Here is a 23,794-nt window from a genome sequence, read left to right as displayed (position 1 = left end):
ATGTTATTTTTCATAAGTGTCAGAATGCACCACGGTGAGACGCTGTGACAGTTCCTGCATGTATGTTTCTTTTTCACTCCCTTCACACGTGTCTCTAAGGAGATGGACATCCTGGTTCATCTGCACATTTGATTAAGACTTTATTAAGTAAGACTTTATTATTATTATTATTGTTATTATTATTATGCATATAAATAAATGGAGATTGTTCAGTGTTCCATAAGTTAACACACACGCCGGAGCCCGGTGGGTGGTGCCCTCTGGTTTACGCCCCTGCACGCTGTTAGACGCGCGCGGTCTGTTTTGGGCTCTTTGTAACAAACTTGACCCTTTCGTGGGCGCGTGATGACCCGCTTGGCTCTTGTCATGTGACCCTCGCTCGCGGAGCCTTGATGCGCTCTTCTGATTGGAGGTCAGCGTGTCTGAGACCGGCTGCTGGATTCCGCCCATCCGCTCCACGCTCTTCCTCCACGGCTGGAAACTACAAAGGAGGATGCGGAGTGAGGAGCTGTGAAAAGTTGGTGCAGAGAAGCAGCTCGTCGTCCCGGAAGGAGCAGAGAAACACAGCGGGAGTCATTATTCATGACTTAAATGGCGGAGGAACTTTTGTTTGAAAATGAAGTCAGCTCGGTGAGTTTTATTTGTTTGTTTTTATTACACTGAACAGTTTTTTTGTCACATCTAATGTGTGTTCATGTCGCCATGGCTTCATTATATAAGAAGGAAAAATAAATATCAGATCCTGCCTGCATACTTCAGACTGTGAGTCTTAAACTTGTAAAACTGTCTGACCAAAGTAATGCAACATGTGAAGAGCTGCACATCTGGCGGATAATCAACCTAAATTGATGCTGAGTGACCGTCTTTGTGTGCTCTAGGCTATTTTCACGTGTAGTCGTCTAATTCTCTCCATCAGGCCATCACAGTCTAAATTAGGTTTCTTTAAGGAACTGTGCTGTTATTGTTCAGTCAGAGAAGACTCTCAGAGGAGAGTCTGCTCCTTTACTGGCATCATACATGTCTCAGAAGATCCACAGAGATGTGAGCAGCTGCTCCATATTCTTCTGCAGACTCAACAACAGGTTATAATCCTCATAACCTGTACTGCAAAGGTCAGCTAAGCTCGGCGTGTGGAATTTAGGATCCAAGCCAAGAGAGAGCCAGGACTACTGAAAATACAGTAGGCTCCGGCTCATGTGACTTTGGGGTGTCTGGGTGGTCAACAGGAGCGCCTAGCACAAGAAGTCATGAGCTGTCATCTCACAGGCTGCTCAGTGGCTGTGCAGGCTTACTGCCAAGTCTGAAGTCCACACCCATAATACTGTATATACACTCATAATGCTCTGTACACCCTTATAATACTCATGCTTAATGCACTAATCTCTCTACATGCTGCACATTTAGTATCCAAGCTTGAAACCAGTTGGTTTTCTGGTAGTTTTAATCCATTCTCACCACTTGGACTTTGGTGTAGGCCTACTGTGACAAGTTGTTTATGTGCATGTATTCCATTCTATCAAAGTGGACATTTTACAGTGTACTTTCCCTCTCTTCTTACTCTCAGCATCTCACCAAGTCGCTGCTGGCGGTGGCGTTCCTGGCCTCTTTCGGCAGCTCCATGCTCTATGGCTTCAATCTGGCCGTCGTCAACTCACCTGCACAGGTGAGTGCCTCCATCCAACATGTCACCCAGACTCAGGCCAGCCTGGTCATGTGGAGTCATGTGTGTCCCGCGTGTCAGCTTTAGCATATCATCGATGTTCTGCCGTTCTTTTAATTCCATCATGTGCTCCGTTCTGCTCCTGCGATGTCGGATTTGATTCAGCGCAGCGATTAACACTGTGGACCATTCCTGTTTGGACATGGACAGTCTCACAGTGAAGCATGTGAGCTTCAGGGTCTGATCATGCTTCATGATAAGGCTTCATGCCAGTAAGTAGCTAAAAACAATAGATTCCATAGCATTAAGCATTATGTCAGCAAACCTAATGAGCTAATGTTAGCATTCGCATGGAAACAAGTGCTCAGTGTCGCACGTGTTCCAAATTGCTGCTATAATATGTTTAGTTCAGTCCTTTAGTCCAGGAAGCTGCTCTTTTGAATCTGCTGCTCTGTGTGCTCCAAATCAGATTTAAGGTGCAGCACGGTGGTCAGTGTGGCGAAAATCAGTGACCTGGTTTTTTATGTGTTTTGCATATTAGATTATCAGAGCTAACTACTTATTTTAGGCAACACTTGTGTTTAAAGGAACACTTTAGTGTCAGAATCTGTCTGTAAATACACTGGGACCATCCTGATTCTGATTGTCATGTTTGCTCTCTGTAATGTATCATGTTTGCTGCATGTTTGCTCCTCTCTCTCTCTCTCTCTCTCTCTCTCTCCTTCATCCTCTCTGTCCTGTCTCCCTCTTCTTCTCCTCCTCTACCCGGCCGACTAATAGCAGGAAGGTTCTTCCTTAAGAGAAGGGTCCTGCTCAAGGTTTCTTCCTCTTAAAGGGAGTTTTTCCTTGCCACGGTGCTCTGGGTCTCAGGCTCTGGGTTTCTGTGAAGCGCTTTGAGACAACTTCTGATTGTAAAATGCGCTATATAAATAAAACTGAACTGAATTGAAATGAATTAAATAAATATAAAATCAAAATATTATTTTTAATCTGTCAAGGTATGCATAGGTGCATAACTTTGTATTATAACATTATAAAAGTATTGGGAATGGCAGGTGTACCTGCTGCCTCGCTAGCTTTTATAGATATATAAATAAAGTTTGCCATTGCACCTGAGTAGAGCCCTACTCTGTTTGATCATTTTATCTGTCAAGTAAAAACATAAGTATTCAGCACGTTAGATGATCAAATATGAATTTTACCACATGTGTTTTTGCTGCTAGGTGGAGCTCTTTTTCTCTTTTTTGTGTGTGACATCAGTAAAGAGCCGTTCACACCTGAATCAGGATGGTCTCAGTGTGGTGAACATGTGTTTAACATGCAGCCTTCCTCTCCGCCCCACAGTACATTAAGGAGTTCTACAACGAGACGATGATAGAAAGTTACGACTGGTATCCAGACGAGGACCTCCTCACCCTGTTGTACTCCGTCACTGTGTCCATCTTTGCCATCGGTGGGATGACGGGGGCGCTGCTGGTGGGCAGACTGGTTACTAAATATGGAAGGTCAGTCAGTGTTTGTGTGTCTCTGGCTGTTCCATCCTTTGAGACGCTGTCAGTAGAGACTGGTGTCTGTGTCCACACAGGAAGGGGACGCTGGTCAGAGCCACCGTACTGGTGTTTATAGGAGGAACTATGATGGGCTTCAGCAGGATGTGCAGATTTCCTGCGATGGTCATCGTGGGTCGGTTCATCACGGGAATACACTCAGGTAGATCTGACTGAATTTAAATTCACTTCTGTCCTAAAACACATTTGTTCTCTTTGGCTTTGTTATTGTTTTTATTGGTTTAACTATATAAAATCTGTACACAGCACTTTGTAAATTGAGTTAAATGTGAATTATTCCACCTTATTTATTTAGTATTAATCACTACTGTCTCATAGTTTTGCTTATTATGGCCAAACTTTTACTGACTATTTCAGGCCTATGTTTTTATCAATTAAAAGAAATCTGTTACTGTACTTCAGGACTGGTGCTGTGCGACCTGACATGGATGTGTTGCTAATTTTGGTTCATACTGAGTTTGTTTACACTCGGGTTGCTTCATGTTATTATTTAGGTGTTTTTATATTGAATCCAACCATTATCTTGACCTATAATAAGGTATGTTGTACAGGCTAACAAACTAAACTATGAATATATAATCTGATCGATTAATCTGAGTCTACTTTAATCCAGACTATGGATCCACAAACTGCCACTAGAGGATGGCTCCAACAGTCAGTCCCTGCTGTCCTCCATGTTCAAACTTTAAATGAGAAGTAAACATGTTTACAGTTAGTGTACAACTCACCTATTTACATCGGATCAAAGGTTAAAGTTATGCATATTTAGGGTGTAAGTGACAGGCTAGCATCGCCCACTGTGAGCCCTGAAACTGTTCATCACAAGAGCCATGAGAAACAGCACAGGCCTCTGTGTTAATCACACACTGTGTTTTTTGTTTCAACAGGGATCTCTCTCAGTGTGGTGCCGATGTATCTTGGTGAGATCGCCCCAAAGAACCTGCGAGGCTTCCTGGGCCTGGTTCCCAGCATCCATATTTGTCTGGGAGTCTTCATCGCTCAGGTCCTCGGGCTGTCTGAGCTCTTGGGAACGGTACTGACGCTGTAACTGCACATGTGACCTGCTGGCTGGGCTGAGTCATCTGTGTTAAATCCTGATGTGACATCACATTCACATGTTTCTTAAATAAGTTGCTGTATGTAACATGTGAACAGGCTGCTCTGTTATTAGGTAACATTTTTATAAGCTGTCCAGTCGGCCCTCCATCTTTCTCTTTCTTTCATTCATAGTTTTTCTGAGAAACACTGGTTCGGTGATGCTCTGTCTGCCCACTCATGTAACATGTGAAGACTGACCTACAACTCCTGAGATGCTTTAAAATCCTTCTGTTCTTAAGAAGCTTGATGTTACTTTTATTAAAGTGTCATGTGTTTTTTTCTCTACTCAGGAAAATTACTGGCCTCTGCTCCTGTCCCTTGTCGTGTTTCCGACTCTGGTCCAGCTGATGTTGTTGCCATGGTTTCCAGAAAGTCCTCGGTACCTGCTCATAGAGAAGGGAGACGAGCAGGCGACCATTGCAGGTTAGAGAGTCAGCTCTACTCACTGCAGCAGTTATTTCGCTCTACTGAGATTTAAATTGTTGCGACTGGTGTTGTATTATTTTTTTGTCCTCTAGCCCTGAAGTGGTACCGCACTAAAGGAAACATCCAGGCTGAGGTAGAGGAGATGCAGGAGGAGCAGCGCTCTCTGTCCTCAGTCCAGACCCTGACTGTCCGCGGCCTGCTCATGGACCGCTGCGTCCGCTGGCAGGTCATCACTATCATTGTGGTCAACATTGGCATGCAGCTGTCTGGAATTGATGCGGTGAGTGTGTGTGTGTGTGTGTGTGTGCATGCAGTTATTATATAAAAGTGAGACGTCCTGTTGCTACAGTTCCCAGCTGTGCTGCTCCCGTTCCTACATCAGCCTCACATTCACCCACAGAGTAACAAAGCAGGGGGCCATGTGACCATGCCTCATTTATCTCCTGGTCTCCTCTCTCACATAACAAGGTCCACCCATCCGAACATGAAGGCAAACACATCTTTGTGCTCATTGCTTCATGTTGGCTCTGCCTCCATTTCCCAGCAGGGGTGCTCCCTGCTGAGTCTCTCATTCCCAGCTGTTCCAGGCAGGGACTCTGAAAAGGCTTCAAACATGCAGGAGAAGCCATGTATCCAAACTTGTCAGAATTTCCAGTGGATATATATATGCACACTTTTTCACAAAGTCCACATGTAGTGTTTGCAGCACTGATTCTGTCAAGTTATCAAAAGGATCTGGGGAACAACTGAACCTAAGATGAAATCTTGATGAAGCTCCAGCAACTCCGTCTGTCTTTAAGTAACAGCCCTGTCTGTCCCATTAGAAAGCTGCAGCCGCACCTCACTGTTAGCTGTTTAAGAATGTGCCAAATACAAGTTTGCACCGAGAAGTCAAAAACAAAAATCTTTTGGCGTCTGGAAAGCCACAAATGAGTAGACTTAAGACAAAAATGAGGTGAGGTTTTGGCAAAATAGTAAATAGTAAATAGTAAAAGAGTAAAAAAAACAGAAAAGAAGAAAACACATCTGGATTGATCTGGATGCAGCTGAATCCTGCTTAAGCCACATTTTTTTCCCCAGTGTGAACGGGGTATTAGCAGAGTGTTATGCTTCAGTTCTGTAAAGTATTGTTAGTGTTTGTGCTTTAACACAGACCTCAGTGTGTACTTCAGTGCTGCGAGTGTTGATGAAATGCTGGATGTATGGTTAGTAAATCAACCAGACGGTCTCGTCCACAACTCATCCATGATGGATGTTGCATCAGCAAAGTGTGATTAATGAGAATACGCAAATTAATTTCAACGGGAGCACTTGTCAGGAGTCCATACTGATGAAACGCTGCATCTCAAATGCATGAGTGATGGTCTGCCTGATGATAATGATCTCCATGATGAATCACGTGGAAGCAGAGAGATCCTAAAGAAAATCAGGAAAAGTTCCAGTGTGTTGACTGACATGAACGGACATCTGTGTTAATTTCAGATCTGGTTCTACACAAATGACATATTTAAGAACGCAGGAATCCCAGACCCTTACATTCAGTACACAACAGTGGGAACCGGTGCCATTGAGGTCATCTCTGGGATGCTCGGGGTGAGTGGACAATTTCACACACACCAAACACACAACTGCACAAATATCCTCCATGTGTTGCACATCACAACCCGTCCTGCCTCTGATCCAGTGTTTCACCATCGAGCGTGTGGGGAGGAGACCTCTGATGATTGGCGGCTTCCTCTTCATGGGACTCTGCTGTGCCGGGATCACGGTGTCTGTCCTCTACCAGGTACCCGTCACCTGACGTCCTGCTGGGGCGGGAATATATCGCATTATTGTGCAGATTAAGGCATGAGGGATTGGGGGGGGGGGGGGGGGGGGGGGGCTGAGGACATGATTTAATTTACATAATTCACAGGTGTGATTTATGATTATGTGTTTCTGTTAATACTCACATACATATACGCTCACTTGTGTATATTTCTGTGATCTGTTTAAAAGAGTGAGTTTGTAAATGTAAATAACAATGTGCCTGTCATGAGTTTTCTCTAAACGATTGTAAACAGTTAAAGTATCGATTATTGTGCGATTTTGTGTGTCAGCGCCTTAAACTTGTGACTTTTGGACCACAGGCGCACCTGACCTTCATGCGCTACATCAGTGTCGGATGCGTTGTTGGAATCATTGCAGGCTTCTGCATCGGTCCAGGTAAAAACTTTTAATACACAATCCACCCTACACACACACACACACACACACACACACTCACACTGAACCTTTCAGCCCCACTCTTAACAGTGTGATGTTCTGTGTTTAGGCAAACACTGCTCCCTGCTGGAAGCATGCACAATAGCAGGCACTAAAACTGAAAAGACCAGCCTCACTCCTCCTCCTCCTCCTTCTCCTCCTTCTCCTCCACACTCCTCCTGAGATATTGTATTTCATTATTCTTGTAAATTAGGAAATCCTAACTGCCACACTACATCCACTCCTACAGCCTATTTGTACACTGGTGGAGATGAGTGAGGTGAGTTAGGAGGCGATAGCTGACGTCAGGCGGACCCGCGAGGATGATGAATTAAAAGGAATCTGGTTTACATAACGTCATTCGTCAAACCGGCTAAATCTATACCTCCGCACACAAGGATTTCTGTTGCTGCAATTAGACTTTTAATGGCTCATTGTTCATAAGCTAGCTGTGATGAATACGCTTTCCCTCAGACGAAGCCTCGCTCGCATTGGTGAAGTCCTCCCATGTATACGTGCTGCAGATGTTGACAAATTAGGGCCTCGTTATTGTTTGGACAATATTAAACCTTTCTCTCTGCACAGATAATGAGGACATCATTCGGAAAGGTGATCATTACAGCTTTTACTAATGCACATTTCTGCTTCACAGCCTTCACCTCTAACAATGAAGAATCACGTGTTGAAACATCTGCATATCAAACTAATGAATTGCAGGTCCTGGCTAAGCTGTTCTGCTTCTCGTGGTTTTAGAACTGGAGTTTAGCTGGCTTGACAAACACCTCCTCTTCCTCTTTTGTCAGTCTGTGATTACGACGGGAATAATGAACAGATAATGAAGTGCAGGCAGAATAAAGGAGTGTGGTGTAATAGCACTTCAGCTTGAGCCGTGTTTATCATTGGTTATATCATCGTGGGTTTATTTTGAATGACTGCCAATGAATAGTCCTGAGTGGGAACATTGATAAAGTAGTTGATGAATGAAGAGGTTGCTGTTAATTTCACAGCGCCCAATAGATTCATACAGCTTCACCGAGTGATTAAATGTGATTTGTGTTATGACAGGATGCTTAGTTACATTCAAACAATAGATTCAATCAAATTACTGCTGCTGTTGTCCAAATGTGACTTTTTAAAATGACACAAAAATATCTCCTCTTCACAGCTGGTGTCCCTTTCCTCATCACTGCAGAGCTGTTTAAACAGTCTCACCGACCGGCCGCTTACACCGTGGCCGGCTGCCTTAACTGGATGTCTAACTTCACCATCGGCTTCGTCTTCCCCTTCCTAGAGGTCAGAGTACACTCACGTCACACTTGCTGCTATCCATACATCATTTCACAGTTTCACACACACACCTGTGTGACAGATTCACCCTGAATGTGCACCCCTCCAAAAAAAAGAAACAAGCTACACCCTTAGTTGTGTGTCTCCATCCTGGTTAGCATCCAGGATGTGCTTCTCAGACACAGGTGCTGATGAAGTGAGCTGTGTGTTGTTTGAGTTTGAGTAGAGGTGACTCCCTAAATGCTAATAAAATTCCCAATTAAAATCCTGACCTTGCTCTCCATCCTGAGTGCTGTTCCAAGCCAACAGCCACCAAAATAAAGAGGACAACGGACTGTCCTGTAGACAGGGACCTCGTCAGTCCACATTAACCCTATCAACAGATATTAACAGCTTCATACAGGTGTCTTTTCAGACGGTTCTTCTTGGTTAGCACTTTACTTTTTGTCCTCATATTGCACTTGATGCTGATGGTTCTCATCGTCTGTTGTCACCATCTCAGGAAACCAATCTTTAAACAAACAAAAAAAATGACTGTAGCATCTTCTAGCTAGAGTATGTTAGTATTTTAGATGTTGTGCTGCATTTCGTAGCTGCTTTACGGAATGTTTACCATCGTTTTAGATGCTTCACAAATGATTTTAGCTTCTTTAAAAACATTAACATCATTTAGCAGTTTCACATTAGTATATTTGGCTGCATCACATGACTTTTGGCATGTTTTAGTCACTTAACAATTGACTTTACGTGCTAGTATTTAAGCTGCTTTACAAAAAAGCATTAACAACTTACTTGCTTTACAGAATATGTAAAATGAGTTGAGCATCGCCCAGCTAGATTGTTAGCATTGTAGCTGCTTTAAAAAAAACAGTAGCCTTGTACATTGTATAGCTGGTTTACAGAAGCATTTTGACATATTTTAACTACTATACAGATCAGAGCTCTGAAGTGTCGAGCACTGAACGTGTGACAAATTAGAAAATAGAATTTCTTGTTGCTGGGTGAGGTCTGAGCTTCAGCTGTAAGCATGTGTTCCATGATCCCGCAGCAGATGTGATCTATGGTCTGAATGCAAGTTGTAGAGGAGGTGGAGGTGGAGGAAGATCATCAGGAGAGGGACAGAATGACACTGTTTGTTTAGAAAGGCATAGCTAGAGCAAAGCAAAATAGAGACGATGCCCATGGGACACCAGGAGGAACCGCATCCCTCCTTACTCCAAGCGAACTTGAAAAGAACCCTGACATAGAATATTTGAGCAGTGTTTGTCAAGTGTTTGTGTGGGAATAAAGTTTTATTTAGGAACAGTTAGTCAACATGAATCCCAGTGATGCTCCGTGTCTGGCTGATGTGTGACAGTGAAAGATTTAATATGGCAATGTCACTTTTTTATGTGTTTATATAATTGTTATCTGCCACCACAGATGGCCACAGGTCCTTACTGCTACCTGATCTTCTGTGTGATCTGCTTGGGAGTGGCCTTTTACACCGCCTGCATCATTCCTGAGACCAGGAACAAGACCTTCATGGAGATCAGTCAGATGTTTGCTAGCAGGAACAAGATCCTGGAGGACGAGTTGATTTCCAACGGTCACCTGAAAATGACAATGATGAACGGCTATGGGACCCTTGAAGAGAAATAAGAGGGAGTTTAACCAGAATATTAAGGAAGGAACTGTCCTAATGAGATCTGCTGCTTTGTGCAAACACTACAAAGCCCACACAAACACACTCTGTGCAATGTGTGAGACACAAGTCACATGTTGCTGCATTTCAAATCAGCCATGTGTCACATTTTAAGCCGTTTCCTGGAATGTTAAAGCATTTTTATGGGAGCTGAGATGGTTTCTCGGCTCGTGTATTAGTTTCACTCCTTATGAATGAAAGCCTGTCATCGTTTAAAGGAGCAGTCTGTAGGATTTAGATCGATGCTTTCACATAAACAGAACAAATTCTTTTATAATTTCACTCAAAGACACACACACTTGGTTGTAACTTTGTGTGTGTACTCAACACTGCCTGACACTTAAGTCACACACACTGGTCCTTTAATTACTAATGTCCTGATTGTGTTGTAGCATGCCTGAGGCTCCATCTATCTTCCTACTGTTACTGTATGTTTACACCATTGAGTTCGAGGTGAGTGTTTTGAAGAAGAACTTGAGCTTGTTTGTTGTTTAGTTGGTTCAGTCATTTGTGTCTCTTTTTACAGAAGAGAGCTGGGTATTGTGGCTACTGTAGTAGTCATTTCATTTAAGGTCTTATTCAATCAATGCAGATGTATTTATCACAAGTCGTTTATTTAACTGCTGTGTGTTTTATCACTGTGTAATAATGACACTGAAAAACATGTTTTTTTTTCTTTTTTCTGGAAAATAACAGCACAAAAACTGCTGTTTAAAGCTGTGTTTCATGTTTACCTCACGGTGCCATCAAATACAAAGCAGCACCTCTGAGTTAGCACAGTATTCTATTGGTCTCTGTGTTTACTTCACCGTCAGGAAGCGGTGATGATGCTGGAACAGGACGCCGCTGCAATCGAAACTCCACAGCATGGAGGAGAAGTAACTATAGAGCTTCCTATCATTGAGTCTGGATGGAGGGTTGTACGGTAAACTTCTTGTGTGTTTCACAGTGAAGCAGATGTAGATGTAGAATTTCACATTTTAAAATGTGAATTTAGTCGCTGTTTGGGAGCTTCTGGTCCAATCACCAGATGCACTGGTTTGCATAGTTGTCCTGGAACTGTTCTGCATTAAGGAGAAGTTAAAAACTTCAGAGGGTGTTGACCCTTTTCTGATACACTGATACAGACTTCACCTGTGTCAGACTGCCATCATGGTGTGAGGAGACTTTGTTAACATGAGGTCCTGTGTGTGTTAAATCACTGTGACTGCAGTTCTCCAATTTTCCATACTATATGACATGCTATGGTGAATTGAGGAGCCATAGAGTATGTTGAAGGATGTGAATCGCTGCTCTTCTCCCTCTCATCTTTTTTTTTCCCCCATTGCCTTGAGGCGAGCTGATCCATCTGTCAGCCCCTTTGCAGAAGGGCCCTGCAACCCCCAGCTGAGGCAGAATGGATAAATGTTGTCACATCCCTGCCTGTCCTCATATCACAGAGCAGAGAAATGGGGTCGAACGGGCTCGGCGTTAGAAACACATCAACGTATCTGGATCGTTTTAAAGGTGCTGCTGCCCTTTCAGACAAGAGAAGAAGAAGAAGGAGGAGGAGGAGGGAAAGGGTGAGGAGAGGCGGTGACTGAAGGTCAACCTCTGGAGCTGACTTCAATGACAAATGGACAGTGGAGTGTTAGTCCTGGCAGGAAGCAGGGTGGCTGTGTGGCTGTTCATATGTAACGTCACTTCCAAACAAAGGGCTCCTTGTCACGGAGACTTCAGTATATTTCTGTGGATAATGCCACAGCACTGTGTGAAAACACTCACACACACACACACACATGCTCCGCCTCAGGCTGGCAGAAGCTATAAATCAAACAAATAGCATCACAGCCCGGCGAAGGAAGCATTCCAACAGATAAAATGCTCTCCCACACAACAAAGCCACACTCACTGCGTAATTAATTGCAACAAATTACCTCTTCCTCTCCCTGTCGGCCCCCACCTCGCCTCTTTTACGGCACTGACAAGCGCACTACACAGCTCCTGTGCACCACTCTGTGCGTGTGTGTGTGCACTCTCCTCCTCCTGTACGCACCATGGCACCGGTGCGTACACACACATATACACACACTCGGCCTGCACCCTTCATAAGTGCTTTAATGTGGCTTATTGCAGTGTGCGGTCCCCTTAGCCGTGGAAATATTCGCTTGACGGATGTGCTTTGTCGCCGGCGCTCCCCGGTGGAGGGCGGCTGTCAGGGAGGAGATGATAACATTAACAGGGAGGCAAGGCGATGACAAATGCCTGTTATCAGCGAACGAGGCCGGTGACAAATCGAACGGCAGCGCCCAGGCAGCCCCGGCGCGGCGTAATAAAAAAGAAGATGGATGGCACACCCAGGCAGGGCCCGCGTTAATGCGATTTCCACTGCTCTCCCTGACTCCCAATTAAGGCTGGAGGAGGGATGGGGAGGGGGAGGAGGAGGAAGAGGAGGGGTGTGTGGAGCGAGGCAGAGAGGAGATAGAGATTGTGAGAGAGGAAGGAGGATGTAATGAAGATAAGAAGAAGAAGACGAGGAGGAGAGGAAGGAAGGAAAAGTGAGGGCAAGAGGGAGAAATGAGGTAGATGGGATGTCAGTGAGGATGAGCTGAGCGACAGGAACAAAGTGGAGGAACATGCAGCTTTAATTGTCTGCAGACCCCCATCTGCTCCCTCCTCCTCCTCCTCCTCCTCCTCTTCTTTTACTCACATCTCAATCAAGGCCACGTCTCTCTGGTGCAGGGTGCCCCCTGCGGCCAGGTGGAACATCATTAGAGTTTTAAATGCTAACAAATATCCACACACACACACACACTGCTCTGTCTTTACCATTTAGGATGAATCAGCTCCTTGATTGGTAGCATCAGGGGTGTCACTGCCCGCTGCCGTTGGTTCTGGATTCCAGGCCAGCTCCCTCAATCAGTGCTTATAAGAACAGAGCTGACAGATTGCTTATAGGCAGACAGAGCTATAGAGATGACTGTTCCAACTCCTACTGTCCAAGGACCCAGATGTTGTCTCTTTACTAAAAGGATCAGTGCAGGATATTGAGGGATTGCCTCAGGATGAGGGGGCATCTGTGCCCGAATACCCAAGGGCTGCTGTTTTGTCACTCTGACAGTGTTTTATAAAAGGCTGAGGAAGCTCAGAAGGCTGCAGAAGCGAGTGCCATATATCTCCCGCTATTACACCCGGGCATGAAAGAGAGGGTTGAAATGACAATGAAATATAGCTCTGGCTCAGAGGGAGAAAAAGAACAGGGTCTAAAGAGGGACGGCTGAGTCTCCCCGGGAGCCTGCAGGGGCTGTGCTCCAAATCAGAGACAGATGCACAGCAGTCCCAGACAACCGACCCCGCACTATACTGCAAGCGCACAGAGGTGAAAAGGAGAAGATATGTGGTTCAGAGAGGGGAGTCCTCGGAGAGAACAGCCTCTCTGTGCCTTTGCTGATATTAGTCTGAAAGAACAAGGAGAAATTAGAGCCCTGCAGGAGGAAAGGGAGAGGTGTGCGAGGAGGGGGGGGTAAAAGTCCAAACTCTGCAAGGACCCCTGCATCATTAAGTTGTCAAGTGGACGAGAGGCCCTCGAAATATGACTTGGAGTTATTGCTGAGACCGGGCCTGATGATATAAGAATTACAGTACATGGATCATAGCCCGATCGATAGGTAGACAAAGTCATTATAGAGGGGCTAGAGTTCAATGCCTCCCTGGGGCTGCAAACAGGGACACAGGACTCATATTTATCACCATGGCAATGTGTAACACACACACACACACACACACACAAACCACACAGGTGGGTGTAGCAGTGTGGTTATATTTTGCTTGTTGCTCTTATTTCCAAAGCGATCTGTTCCAGCTGTATTGATCTGAGAGTGCAGAACTCTGAGTGTGGCATTTGTCTGCATTTGTCAACACGTGTGCTTCCTGTGAGGGATGTCAATGTGGCTGTGTGCTCACAGGTGAGCTAAATGTCCTGGTGCATGGACATCAGTCACTGTTTGTCCTTCTTTGCTCTCTTGTCTTTGCGGCAGAGGGAAAGCAGAGGGATAGGGAGCACAAGCAGGGCAGCATCGATCCCCTCTTTGCCGAGAGAAATTAGGCATGAAATTAAAGCTCCCATCAAAGGCCAGGGCCGGCAGTGTCACCTGATCCAGCACTATTTATACTCCCAGGAGATGATGATGATGTCTCCATCACACTGATGATAACAGGACAGAGGAGAAAGAGAGAGAGAGAGAAAGAGATGCAGGCGGAGATAGAGAGCTTCTCCCCTCCATCCACGGTGCCACTGACCCGCCATCATTTATACTGCCAGGGCTCAAGTGCAAGGTTAGCGCCAGCCTGAGCCCCCATAAATCACTGCTCTGCTGGACGGAGAGAGGCCGGGGTCGACGCCTCTCACCGCCAACCTCTGCTGATGACAGAGTATTTATAGATCAGGAGGGAAAGAGGAAGGGAGAAAGGAAGGAAGGAAGAGGCAAGGTGTGTGTCTAAGTGGCCGATGAGGAAGTGTGTGCACAGGAATACAGATGTACAGTATATCTGATGTGATGCTGACGTTAGGGCAGCAGCAGAGCAGCTCCTCTGCAGTGAATTGATTTTGTGCCGAGGTCATGTGAGGAACCCAGGCGACAGTAGGGGGAGCCAATTAACCACACATCAGAGCCCATATGTTCAGTTTGTTGCTTCCTTTTGACGTGACAGAGCGTTGAAACAACTTTACACTCACACAGTCACATTCTGTGGAGCGCCTTTCTCTGCCAAGCGCAGTGTTTTGACAGCAGTACAGCAGGTCCAGCACGGTGCCGTAATGACCGGTGGTCAAAGATTGTCCGGGTTAAACACTGGTTATGGTCAACCACAAGATGACTGGGTGTCCCTGTGTTTCACTTCTTTCTCTCTTGCTGCAGGTTCAATGCATGGCATCCACCTCTCCAGCAAAAATAAACTGTGGCAGGAGCAGAGCCAGATTTTGAAGAAAGAATTACTTAAAAAGATGGTTTTCAGGATCACCAAAAAAAACATGTTATTAGTGTGTGTGTTTCAGTTTCAAACTGGAGGAAAAATTGGACAGAAAGTGCAGAATAATTCAGACTTTGGTCGGGGTGTTGAGTAGCTGGAGCCTCACAGAGATTAACAGCTGGCCTATGACACGGTGTTTGTGCAAAACTCATGCAGAGGCAGGAAGTAAACACATATTCTGATGGAAATATTCAAAAATATAAACATTTAAATTCAAATCTTTCTATCACTTTTTTAATATAAAGTTACAGTAGTTTGAGATGAGGTGAGTTTTACTAATGTTTCAGACTGCTGGCCTTCACACACAATAATTAAGCTAATCTCTGGAAATTATTTTGTCATCCTAATATGGGAACCTGAGGCTAGTTAAAAATAATATACAATATATGAGCAGGTTTACGGGCCCATAATCTGTAACACTGTTCTGTCAGTGTAGTAAAAATCATTTTTGTATTTTCTCTAAAGAGATCTTAAATATCAGAAGCGTTGGTGTGGTTTGGATGATAAGATCATTTTACTGTGGGAAACCTGAGTGCCGGTAATGAGACAGTATAAAAAACATGTCATGTCAATATGTTTTCTGTGCTTGAGCTTTGATATTGTATTGGATTTACTTGTCACGATCACCAGATATCAACCCCCACCCACACCTCCACCACCCCCGTCTCCCCTCCCCTCCCCTCCCCTCACACTGCTGTCTCCCATTACACTCCTCGGGACGTGAAGGTCAGCGCGGCAGATAGGAAGGGGTGTTTGATCGATAAGCGCCACCCCGACCCTCGGCTCACTGACAGCTCCTGTCAAGTATCCAGCAGGGCTCCTATCAAATGGATCAACTCTTTCCCCTCCACCACCACCCCCACCACCCCCAACCCCCCACTTAAAAGAGAACTGTCACTAACTGCCACTGTCACATACCAGTCAGGTGTTTTCAACGCACTGATAATGTGCCAAAGAATTTCAGCAGGACTAAAAGTGTGTGTTAGAGGGGGAGAGCTGTTGAAAGTTGGTGTGTGTGTGTGTGTGTGTGTGCCCTCTGTGACCCATTATCACTGCAGATTAAGGAAGAAAAATATATTGCATGTTTTAAATGATTTTGCAGAGAATTAAAAAAAACAGTTGAGTTGAGTTATGAGACTGGAAACTTAAACTCAAGTGTGTTTTTTTCTCCTAAAAGTGGTGATCTCTGTGTGTGTGTGTGTGTGTCACCAAAGACGAGGTGCTTCTCAGTGACCCGCATCACAGATGTTAGAGGTGGTGGCGACCTTTTGTGTGAAGTCTGAGAAAACTGTGTTTGTGTGTCCTATACGGCCGCCATAAGGCCCGCATTCTTAGGTGCTTAACACATCGACAACTGCATCCTCAAACTGGGGATGCAGCAAAGCGCAGCTCACAGAGCCGCTGTTTGTGTGTGTCTTAGAGGTGGGGGTGACGAGGAGATAGTGTTGCTGATTGACACGTGAAGAGCAACTAAAAAACGCTCCCCTTTGGAATGCGACAATCTCCCAGCGTCCCATGTTGCTTTGCGTCCCGACAGTGAATTGTTAAAAGCATTCCTGGCAGTTGGGGTGAGGGTGAAAAGAGGGTGAAAGGAGCCGGTCTGCTGCTAAAAGGGGAGTTTGTTTACCCTCACTGTGGATGAACCGAATCCCAAAAAACACCAGAGAAACAAGAGACCAATTTTACATCTTCTCACATAGAATATGCATCATTTTTCAACCCGAGATGCAGCATTTTAACTGAGGTCGGGCGTTCAAAAAGAGGCCCAACTCCCCCTCACATCATCCCAAACCCACCCACTGAGGCAGGCGAGGTGGTGGTCATGCTATGAGCAGCGGTCCTTATGGAGCGGCAGGTTAAACCGACCACACGACAGGGGCAAAAGGCCCCCGCTTACAAGGTCTAATTGGTTCCACAGGTTGCAGCCTACAGAGGAAGGAGGGGGGGCAGGGAAGAGGAGGAGGAGGGTGGAAGAGAGACATAAATGGCTTGGGGGGGGATGCAGAGCCAACAAGGGGTGAGTTGGGGAGGAGGAGGGGTTGTGGAGGACAGTGATAGAAAATCAGATGAAGGGATGGAAAAGACAGTGAGGAAGATGGGGAGGAGAGCAGAGAGCTCCTCTTTCCATGATGCAATTTTACAGTGACTTTTACTGCAGAACTGAGGCCGGTTTAGTCAGGGAGAGCTGGTGGATCCTGACGGTCGCTTTCAGTCCCAGGTGTTTCACAAAAACGCCGGTTACAGCGCGGAATATTTAAGACAGAAACAACTGAATATTACCATGTACAGAAGAGGTGATGGACCACACCCACCCGCTGTCAGTCAGCAGCAGAGGTGGCATGTTAGAGAAAAGTAACCCCTAAACCCTAACCGAGAGCTGGATGAGGCTGATTTTAAGTGATTATAGCAGAAACAAGGAACCAATTACTACAATGATTTTTAATGTTATGCTCAAAATTTGTCACACAAGGAAACATCAGTGTTTTTCGATAACACATCCTCCCAAAACACACCACACTTGGTCAGGAATGCAATTTATGCTAATAGCACATAAGACTGTATTGCCCAATGCCACCCCAATTATTGGACCAAGACAGCCATGCAAACCATTGAACTTCTACTCAGGAGTCAAGAGTTCAAGTCCACCAAACCCCTCCAGCTGTTTTCACCTGTGGTTAAGTGAAGGTAACGATTAGAGGTAAAGGAGTTAGGTAAAGTCTTAAAAGACCTGATTTCATAACATTAAACACACCTTCCTGCAGGGCAGTCGCTATTTTCGGATGGATCGACTTCATGCTGGCCCAGAATTAGCAATAGATCTGTATACAACAGGGGGTTGATTGGTACCCAAAGACCAGCTAAAACTGTGTGACTGCCATTAGAGAACTAAACTAGGGTAGGGTTAAATCTGTGTAATCCAGAGAAGAAGAACACGCATTCTTGCATACAAAGGAAAGGTTACAGGCCAGATTACTGACCCGGTCTGCAGGAGAAACTAAGGAACACTGCTGCAGAGAAAGACACCTGGGACCTAAGCAGGCAAGAATAATGATGGCATGAAACTCAAAGAACAATTGCAATTTATCCTGAGAGATACATCCTTATCAAACTTTATGCAAATGATTGAGGGTTCATCCCCTGGGCACCATGAATACATGAAAACCTCACATAAAACATCACAAAGATTCATTATTACCTCTAAGAAATCACAGAGCTTTCCTTAGGAGCTTGTAATTCCTTGTGTTGGTGTTTTCTTTGTTCGGTATATATTATCTGTTAATTTACAGCCTCTGTGACCGAGAACACCTCCAGCTCCACGGCCGTAAACCACACAGCACAAAGTCTAAAAACAGCAATGCCATCGAGAAGTAAAATCTGGAACTGTTCAGCAGATGAAGGGGTGACTTTGCGAGTCCTCCGAGTATTTATTTCTTTTTATACCTCGACGAGCTTTAGTCTGTATTATTGGTAGTTATGGAGCAGAAAATGGTATTCCCAGAAAAATCACCCTGGGTGCTGTCACACTGCAGGAAATCTTACAAGTCATTTAATCTAGTTAGGACTCTTAAAATATTATTTTTTCTCAGAAAGAAGGTTGACAAACGGCTGCTAGGGGGGAGAAGTAATTTAACACATTTTGTAAAATTTGAATATGAATTTATGGTGTTAAAATCTGCCCTGATTTCTACCACAAAGATAGAGCAATTGTCTGATATGATGTGTCATATTTTTTTACATTTCTTGGTAAAGAAATATGCTTTTTCTTATTGCACCTTGACACCTTCGCCCTCTTGCATTCCTTTTATGGAGCAAGTCCAATTTTACATCTCCATGACATCTGTCCTAGACTGTCTAGACCATAGTAATAACACATATAAATTCCTAAAGTGAGTGGCATTCCCATTTGATGTAAAGTGATCTGCTGTGTGCCTGCCAGGACCGAGTGAACAAGATCACTAACACTATTCCTGTTATACAATTTATATGAAGGAGTCACTAAAGTTATAATGTACTAAATCCCTGCAGCTTTTCTACGCCACACCGCAGCTGCACAACCTGAGTGAGAAGTTTGAACTTTAAAAAAATCCTCCAGATTTTAGCGTCCCACAGCTGAACGAACCATCCGAGCGTCTTTTTGTGTTTTTCGCTATCTGAAAAGCTGTGAATCTTTCTCGCGTACACGCCCACAGCCAAGTCACAGTACAGCTGTCACGATTAAACTGTTATAGTCCAGATGTACTGAAGACTATGCTTTACAGATGTTAAATGGCATGTTCATAGATGTGTTATGAATGTGTCAAATTTCTAGTAAACGTGAGCCTTTACCGAGTCTTTTAAATTAAAAAGGGCTTGAAATAATGTAAAGTCTGGTTTCTCTGCCATGTGGCAGACCCTATAAATTGAACACAGAGAAGCAGCTATAGCAGCCAGTTAGCTTAGCTTAGCATAAAGGCAGAAAGTACAATTCAAACTGCTCACACACACCTCCAAACCCTGTTGAAACAACACAATGTAACTCCATGTCAATCACACTTCTGTGAAGTCCGCCTGTCCAGTCAGGAAGCAACACTGATTGTGGATCAGTTTCAGCTGCTGTTGGTCAAATGGAACAGACAACAGGTGGAAATAGGAGGCAATTATCAAGACAACCCCTATAAAGGAGAGGTTCTGCAGGTGCTGACCACAGACCATTTCTCTGCTCTCCCTTTCTGCCTGATGTTTTGCTCACTTTTGCTTTTTGTCAGTGCTCTCAGCCTTAGAGGTAGCATGAGGTGGTGTCTACAACCACAGAAGCTGCTCAGGTAGTGCAGCTCATCCATGGAGGAGATACCAGGAGATAGGCCAGTACACCAGGAGGCATGGAGTGGGCCGTAGGAGGGTAACAACCCAGCAGCAGCACCGCTACCTCCTCCTTTGTGCAAGGAGGAACAAGAGGAGCACTGCCACAGCCATGCAGAATGACCTCCAGCAGGCCACTAATATGCATGTTTCTGCTCAAACTGTCAGAAACAGACTCCGTAAGGTTGGTATGAGGGCCTGACGTCCACAAGTGGGGCTTGTGCTTACAGCCTAACACCGTGCAGGGTGATTGGCATTTGCCAGAGAACACCAAGATTGGCAGATTCACCATTGGCGCCCTGTGCTCTTCACGGATGAGAGAAGGTTCACACATTTGGGCTGCACAGTCCTCCATGTGCTAGGTACCCAGACTGCCAGATCCTCAGACCCATTGTGAGACCATATGCTGGTGCAGTGGGCCCTGGGTTCCATCTGATGCATGACGATGCTAGGCCTCATGTGGCTGAAGTGTGTCAGCAGCTCCTGCTTGATGAAGGCATTGATGCTATGGACTGGCCTGCCCATTCCCCAGACCTGAATCCAATCCAGCACATCTGGGACATCATGTCTCATTCCATCCACCAACACCACGTTGCACCACAGACTGTCCAGGAGCGGACTGATGCTTTAATCCAGGTCTGGGAGGAGATCCCTCAGGAGAGCAACTGCCGCCTCATCAGGAGGATGCCCAGGTGTTGTAGGGAGGTCATACAGGCACGCGGAGGCCACACACACTACTGAGCTTCATTTTGACTTGAGGAATTTCCACTCAAGTTGGATCAACCTGTAATGTGATCTTGCAAAAATATAGCATAGCATGTTGGTAGATGGTGTTTGTTATCTTCATAAGGACCTAACCACAACCTTTGCTTGATGCTGACAGGCCAACACATGCTGCTGTGAGGAGCAGACCCTAAAAAGGAGGAGCTGGCCGTGGAGGGAGGAGGAGCTTCGCCTGACCGAGGCTATAAGTAGAGGACTGAGTGAAGGTGTGAGCCCTTTTCCTCCACTCACCTGCAGCAGGCTCTGCTGTGTATAAACGTGAGTCTTTGTTTGATTGCATTTACATGTCGTTTCATTGTTTAGTGAAACCAGCTTCACTTTGTCCATCTCTACCTGCCAACTTTGCATAATAATTATAATATCAATGAATTGATGGATTGAGCTGGATTATTTCATCTGGTGTTTCACTGTGTGTTTGACTGCACAACCATAGTGTCCATTCCTGTCCCTGGAACCATCCTCAACAGAACAGTGCTTATAATGCTAATTTAACACAAGCACAGAAAATGAATTTGTATATCAGTTTATGATGACATCTTATGGTGTTTTTGTAACTCCTTTTTAGTGTTTTTAGGACTTAAAATTACTCATAACTATGGATGTGACCTCTTTGAGTGACAGACAGGTGCCGAATCACAGCGTGACAGCGTCTTCCTTCCACGACCACCTGCCTCTGCTCCACCTGCTCTACTGTGACGTTGTCAACATGGTGACAGTCTGAGCCTCCTGAAGCCTCCCACAGGGACACAAAACGGCAGTTATAATCTACACATCCACAGTTGTTGGTTACTGTCAGTATGCTTAGCTAATCTGACTGCTGGTGATAGCTTTATATTAATGACATAGTCAGAGTGGTGTCAATCATCATCTAATATTTATCAAAACACAGTTTTGCCAGCACAAGCTCATCACAAACTTACTGTTTGTGATAAGCTTGTGCTGGCAGATAGTATTTTAAGAGGAGTGCATACAGGAGCTGATGTGTGATGGAAAGAAAAAAGGAAAAAAGTTTAAGGGAGGGAATTCGTTTTAATTCAGTATGTTAATATCATCTGTAGCTGAAAGTTAAAGTCTGATATTCTCTTTGACTGGAAGCTTTGAAGTGCTTTGTGGGAGACAAAGGGTTAAGCCCTCAGTTGCAGGAGATAGAGGCTGAGAGCAGCCCATGAATCCTGCGGTCTCTGCAGGCACAGCATGGTAAAATAATTAAGCTTTCCTTTGAAGGGGACTAAACAAACACAACAGCACTCAACACCAGCCCTGGTCCACTCTCTGTACTTCCCTCTTCCTTGTCTTAAACGGGCCTTTCCTCATCTGCTTTCTTACTCTGCTGTACCTGCCTGTGCTCGTGTTGCCCAGCCGCCCTCCCGCCCTCCGTCTCATCCCTTCATCTTTCCTTTGCCGTTTCACGTTTTTGTGATCTTGCTCTCTCTCTCTCTCTCTCTCTCTCTCTCTCTCTCTCTCTCTGTAGATTCTCCTGTGGAGAATCGGAAGAGGAGAGGAGGGCCAGGTAATCCACAGGTCAGTTTTTTACATCTTCTACAGTTGGCTTTCAACTATGTGGGGAAACACTGCTGCTGGAATACTTAACTATCAACCTATGAGTGTTATGATACTATTAAAGTCCCTTAAAACATTTGACAATAAGTGGATGGAAAGTGTTTGATCTAATCAATAAAAAGCTTTTGCTTGTATTGTTAAAATCTAAAACTTTTTTTAATTTATTGAAGATGATCATGTGATGATGATGGGTAGTGATAGCCACTATCAGCTGATTGGATGTATGAATATATCGGCGTTAGAATGATTTATTGACATGTGGGTATTCTGCTGGTTCTGTTGGTTTTAAATGGCTGAAACAAGTCTGAATGGATACCTGAGTGTTTGTGCCTTCCCCATCAATGGTGTAATGCACATGTATTTATTAACACGCTGATGGAACAGGATGCTGACACTCCGTACCTTGAACTACTTGTCTTTTGAACATAAACTGAGGAGTGCATCCCTTTCCCTCTTTCAGCTCTTGAAATTGATTGTAAGCAGGTTCAGTGTTCACTCTGGTCTGGGCTCCTGCTCCGTCACTTTCTCTGCCATGACATCCATTGAGAGAATAATAGGCTACATAGCACCATCTTATAGTCAGCTGGAAGTGCACTTTTGAGTAGCTATAGTGACATATGCTGTTAAACAGATCATGAAATGCATCCAGTGTGGACAGGGTTTTACCTGCCAATAACTTTGTAGTATTCCATGTTAATGTTAAAGGTAGGGCAGGAGATTTTGAAAACTCAGTGAGAGTCAGCCAGATTTTGAAAGTAAACACATGCCCCTTTCTCTTGGAGCTCACCTCGAAGCCACGCCTCCCAACCAGTCTGTGACTTCGGCCATCATGCACGTACCTCTCTGGGGCGCGCAGAGCAGGAAGAGAGCAGCCAACCGGCCAACTCTACGTGCAAGTGCGCCTCGTAGGATTGGCTGATGTTTTTAGTGTTTTATAGCTTCCACAGATGATTAATTATTTTCGTTTTAAAGCGAAACTGCCGAACTAATCGGTTGCTATCGGATTTTAAAGAGAAGTTACACTAATTTAACAAAAAGTGCATCAGAATGAAATCTCCTACCCTACCTTTAATATCTGCTAATGCCCATGTCTTGCTGGTAGTATCACGCATTCCTATATAAATGTATATGCATGTTTTAAACTTATTTAAAATGTTACATTGTTGTACGGCTCATGAACATCCAACAACACAGCAGCTTCCGCATATTGTCAGTTAGCTGCCAGGACCAATGGAGTCCCTCCTATAGTACATGTACTACCTGTGCCTGTTAGCAGCACATCACTCACTTGCAGGGAAGATGCACATAACTCCCATAAAAACCAAATTGCCATACCTGCACACTTAGAGCAATCTGAAGCATTATGGACCCAAGTCACTAAACTGATACATCCCAGCAGGCGTTCCTCCATCCAATACAAACAAATCAGCTAATGAAGCTAGTGCACAGGTCTGTGCTGAGGGGGCATCGACAGGATCAGAGGGCCTAAAACCCAGCAGTTATAAAGCAGAGATTTGAGCAGCACCCATAGGGAGGCCAAGGATTCTCACCAACTGCTCATTTTTTTATGATTATATCCCACCTCTTGGAGGAGTGTGAGGAATTTTAAAACCAGGCCGGTGATCTCACCACAGAGTG

General features: G+C 44.8%; 1 protein-coding gene across 1 annotated transcript; it reads left to right on the top strand.

Annotated features, from left to right (window-relative positions):
- Positions 1-523: 523 nt before the first annotated feature.
- Positions 524-10,354, top strand: slc2a15b (solute carrier family 2 member 15b). The gene is made up of 12 exons (XM_028408589.1): positions 524-630; positions 1,565-1,663; positions 3,005-3,165; positions 3,246-3,370; positions 4,116-4,261; positions 4,617-4,749; positions 4,845-5,032; positions 6,235-6,345; positions 6,437-6,538; positions 6,882-6,957; positions 8,162-8,289; positions 9,706-10,354. The coding sequence occupies exons 1-12, from the start codon at positions 592-594 to the stop codon at positions 9,922-9,924; spliced, it is 1,527 nt and encodes a 508-aa protein (XP_028264390.1). The 5' UTR covers positions 524-591; the 3' UTR covers positions 9,925-10,354.
- The last annotated feature ends 13,440 nt before the right edge of the window (positions 10,355-23,794 follow it).

The sequence above is a fragment of the Parambassis ranga genome, chromosome 1, assembly GCF_900634625.1.
Source record: "Parambassis ranga chromosome 1, fParRan2.1, whole genome shotgun sequence".
NCBI lineage: Eukaryota > Metazoa > Chordata > Actinopteri > Ambassidae > Parambassis > Parambassis ranga.
Note: the sequence above shows the minus strand (reverse complement) of the source record. Positions and strands in the feature narration are given on the sequence as shown.

What these genes read in the sequence shown, in the direction of transcription:
- slc2a15b (XM_028408589.1), top strand. Translation starts at nt 592, where the DNA reads ATGGCGGAGGAACTTTTGTTTGAAAATGAAGTCAGCTCG. An exon ending in AGCTGTCTGGAATTGATGCG is followed by an intron (nt 5,033 to 6,234) that starts GTGAGTGTGTGT and finishes TGTTAATTTCAG; the next exon opens with ATCTGGTTCTACACAAATGA. An exon ending in TCATCTCTGGGATGCTCGGG is followed by an intron (nt 6,346 to 6,436) that starts GTGAGTGGACAA and finishes CCTCTGATCCAG; the next exon opens with TGTTTCACCATCGAGCGTGT.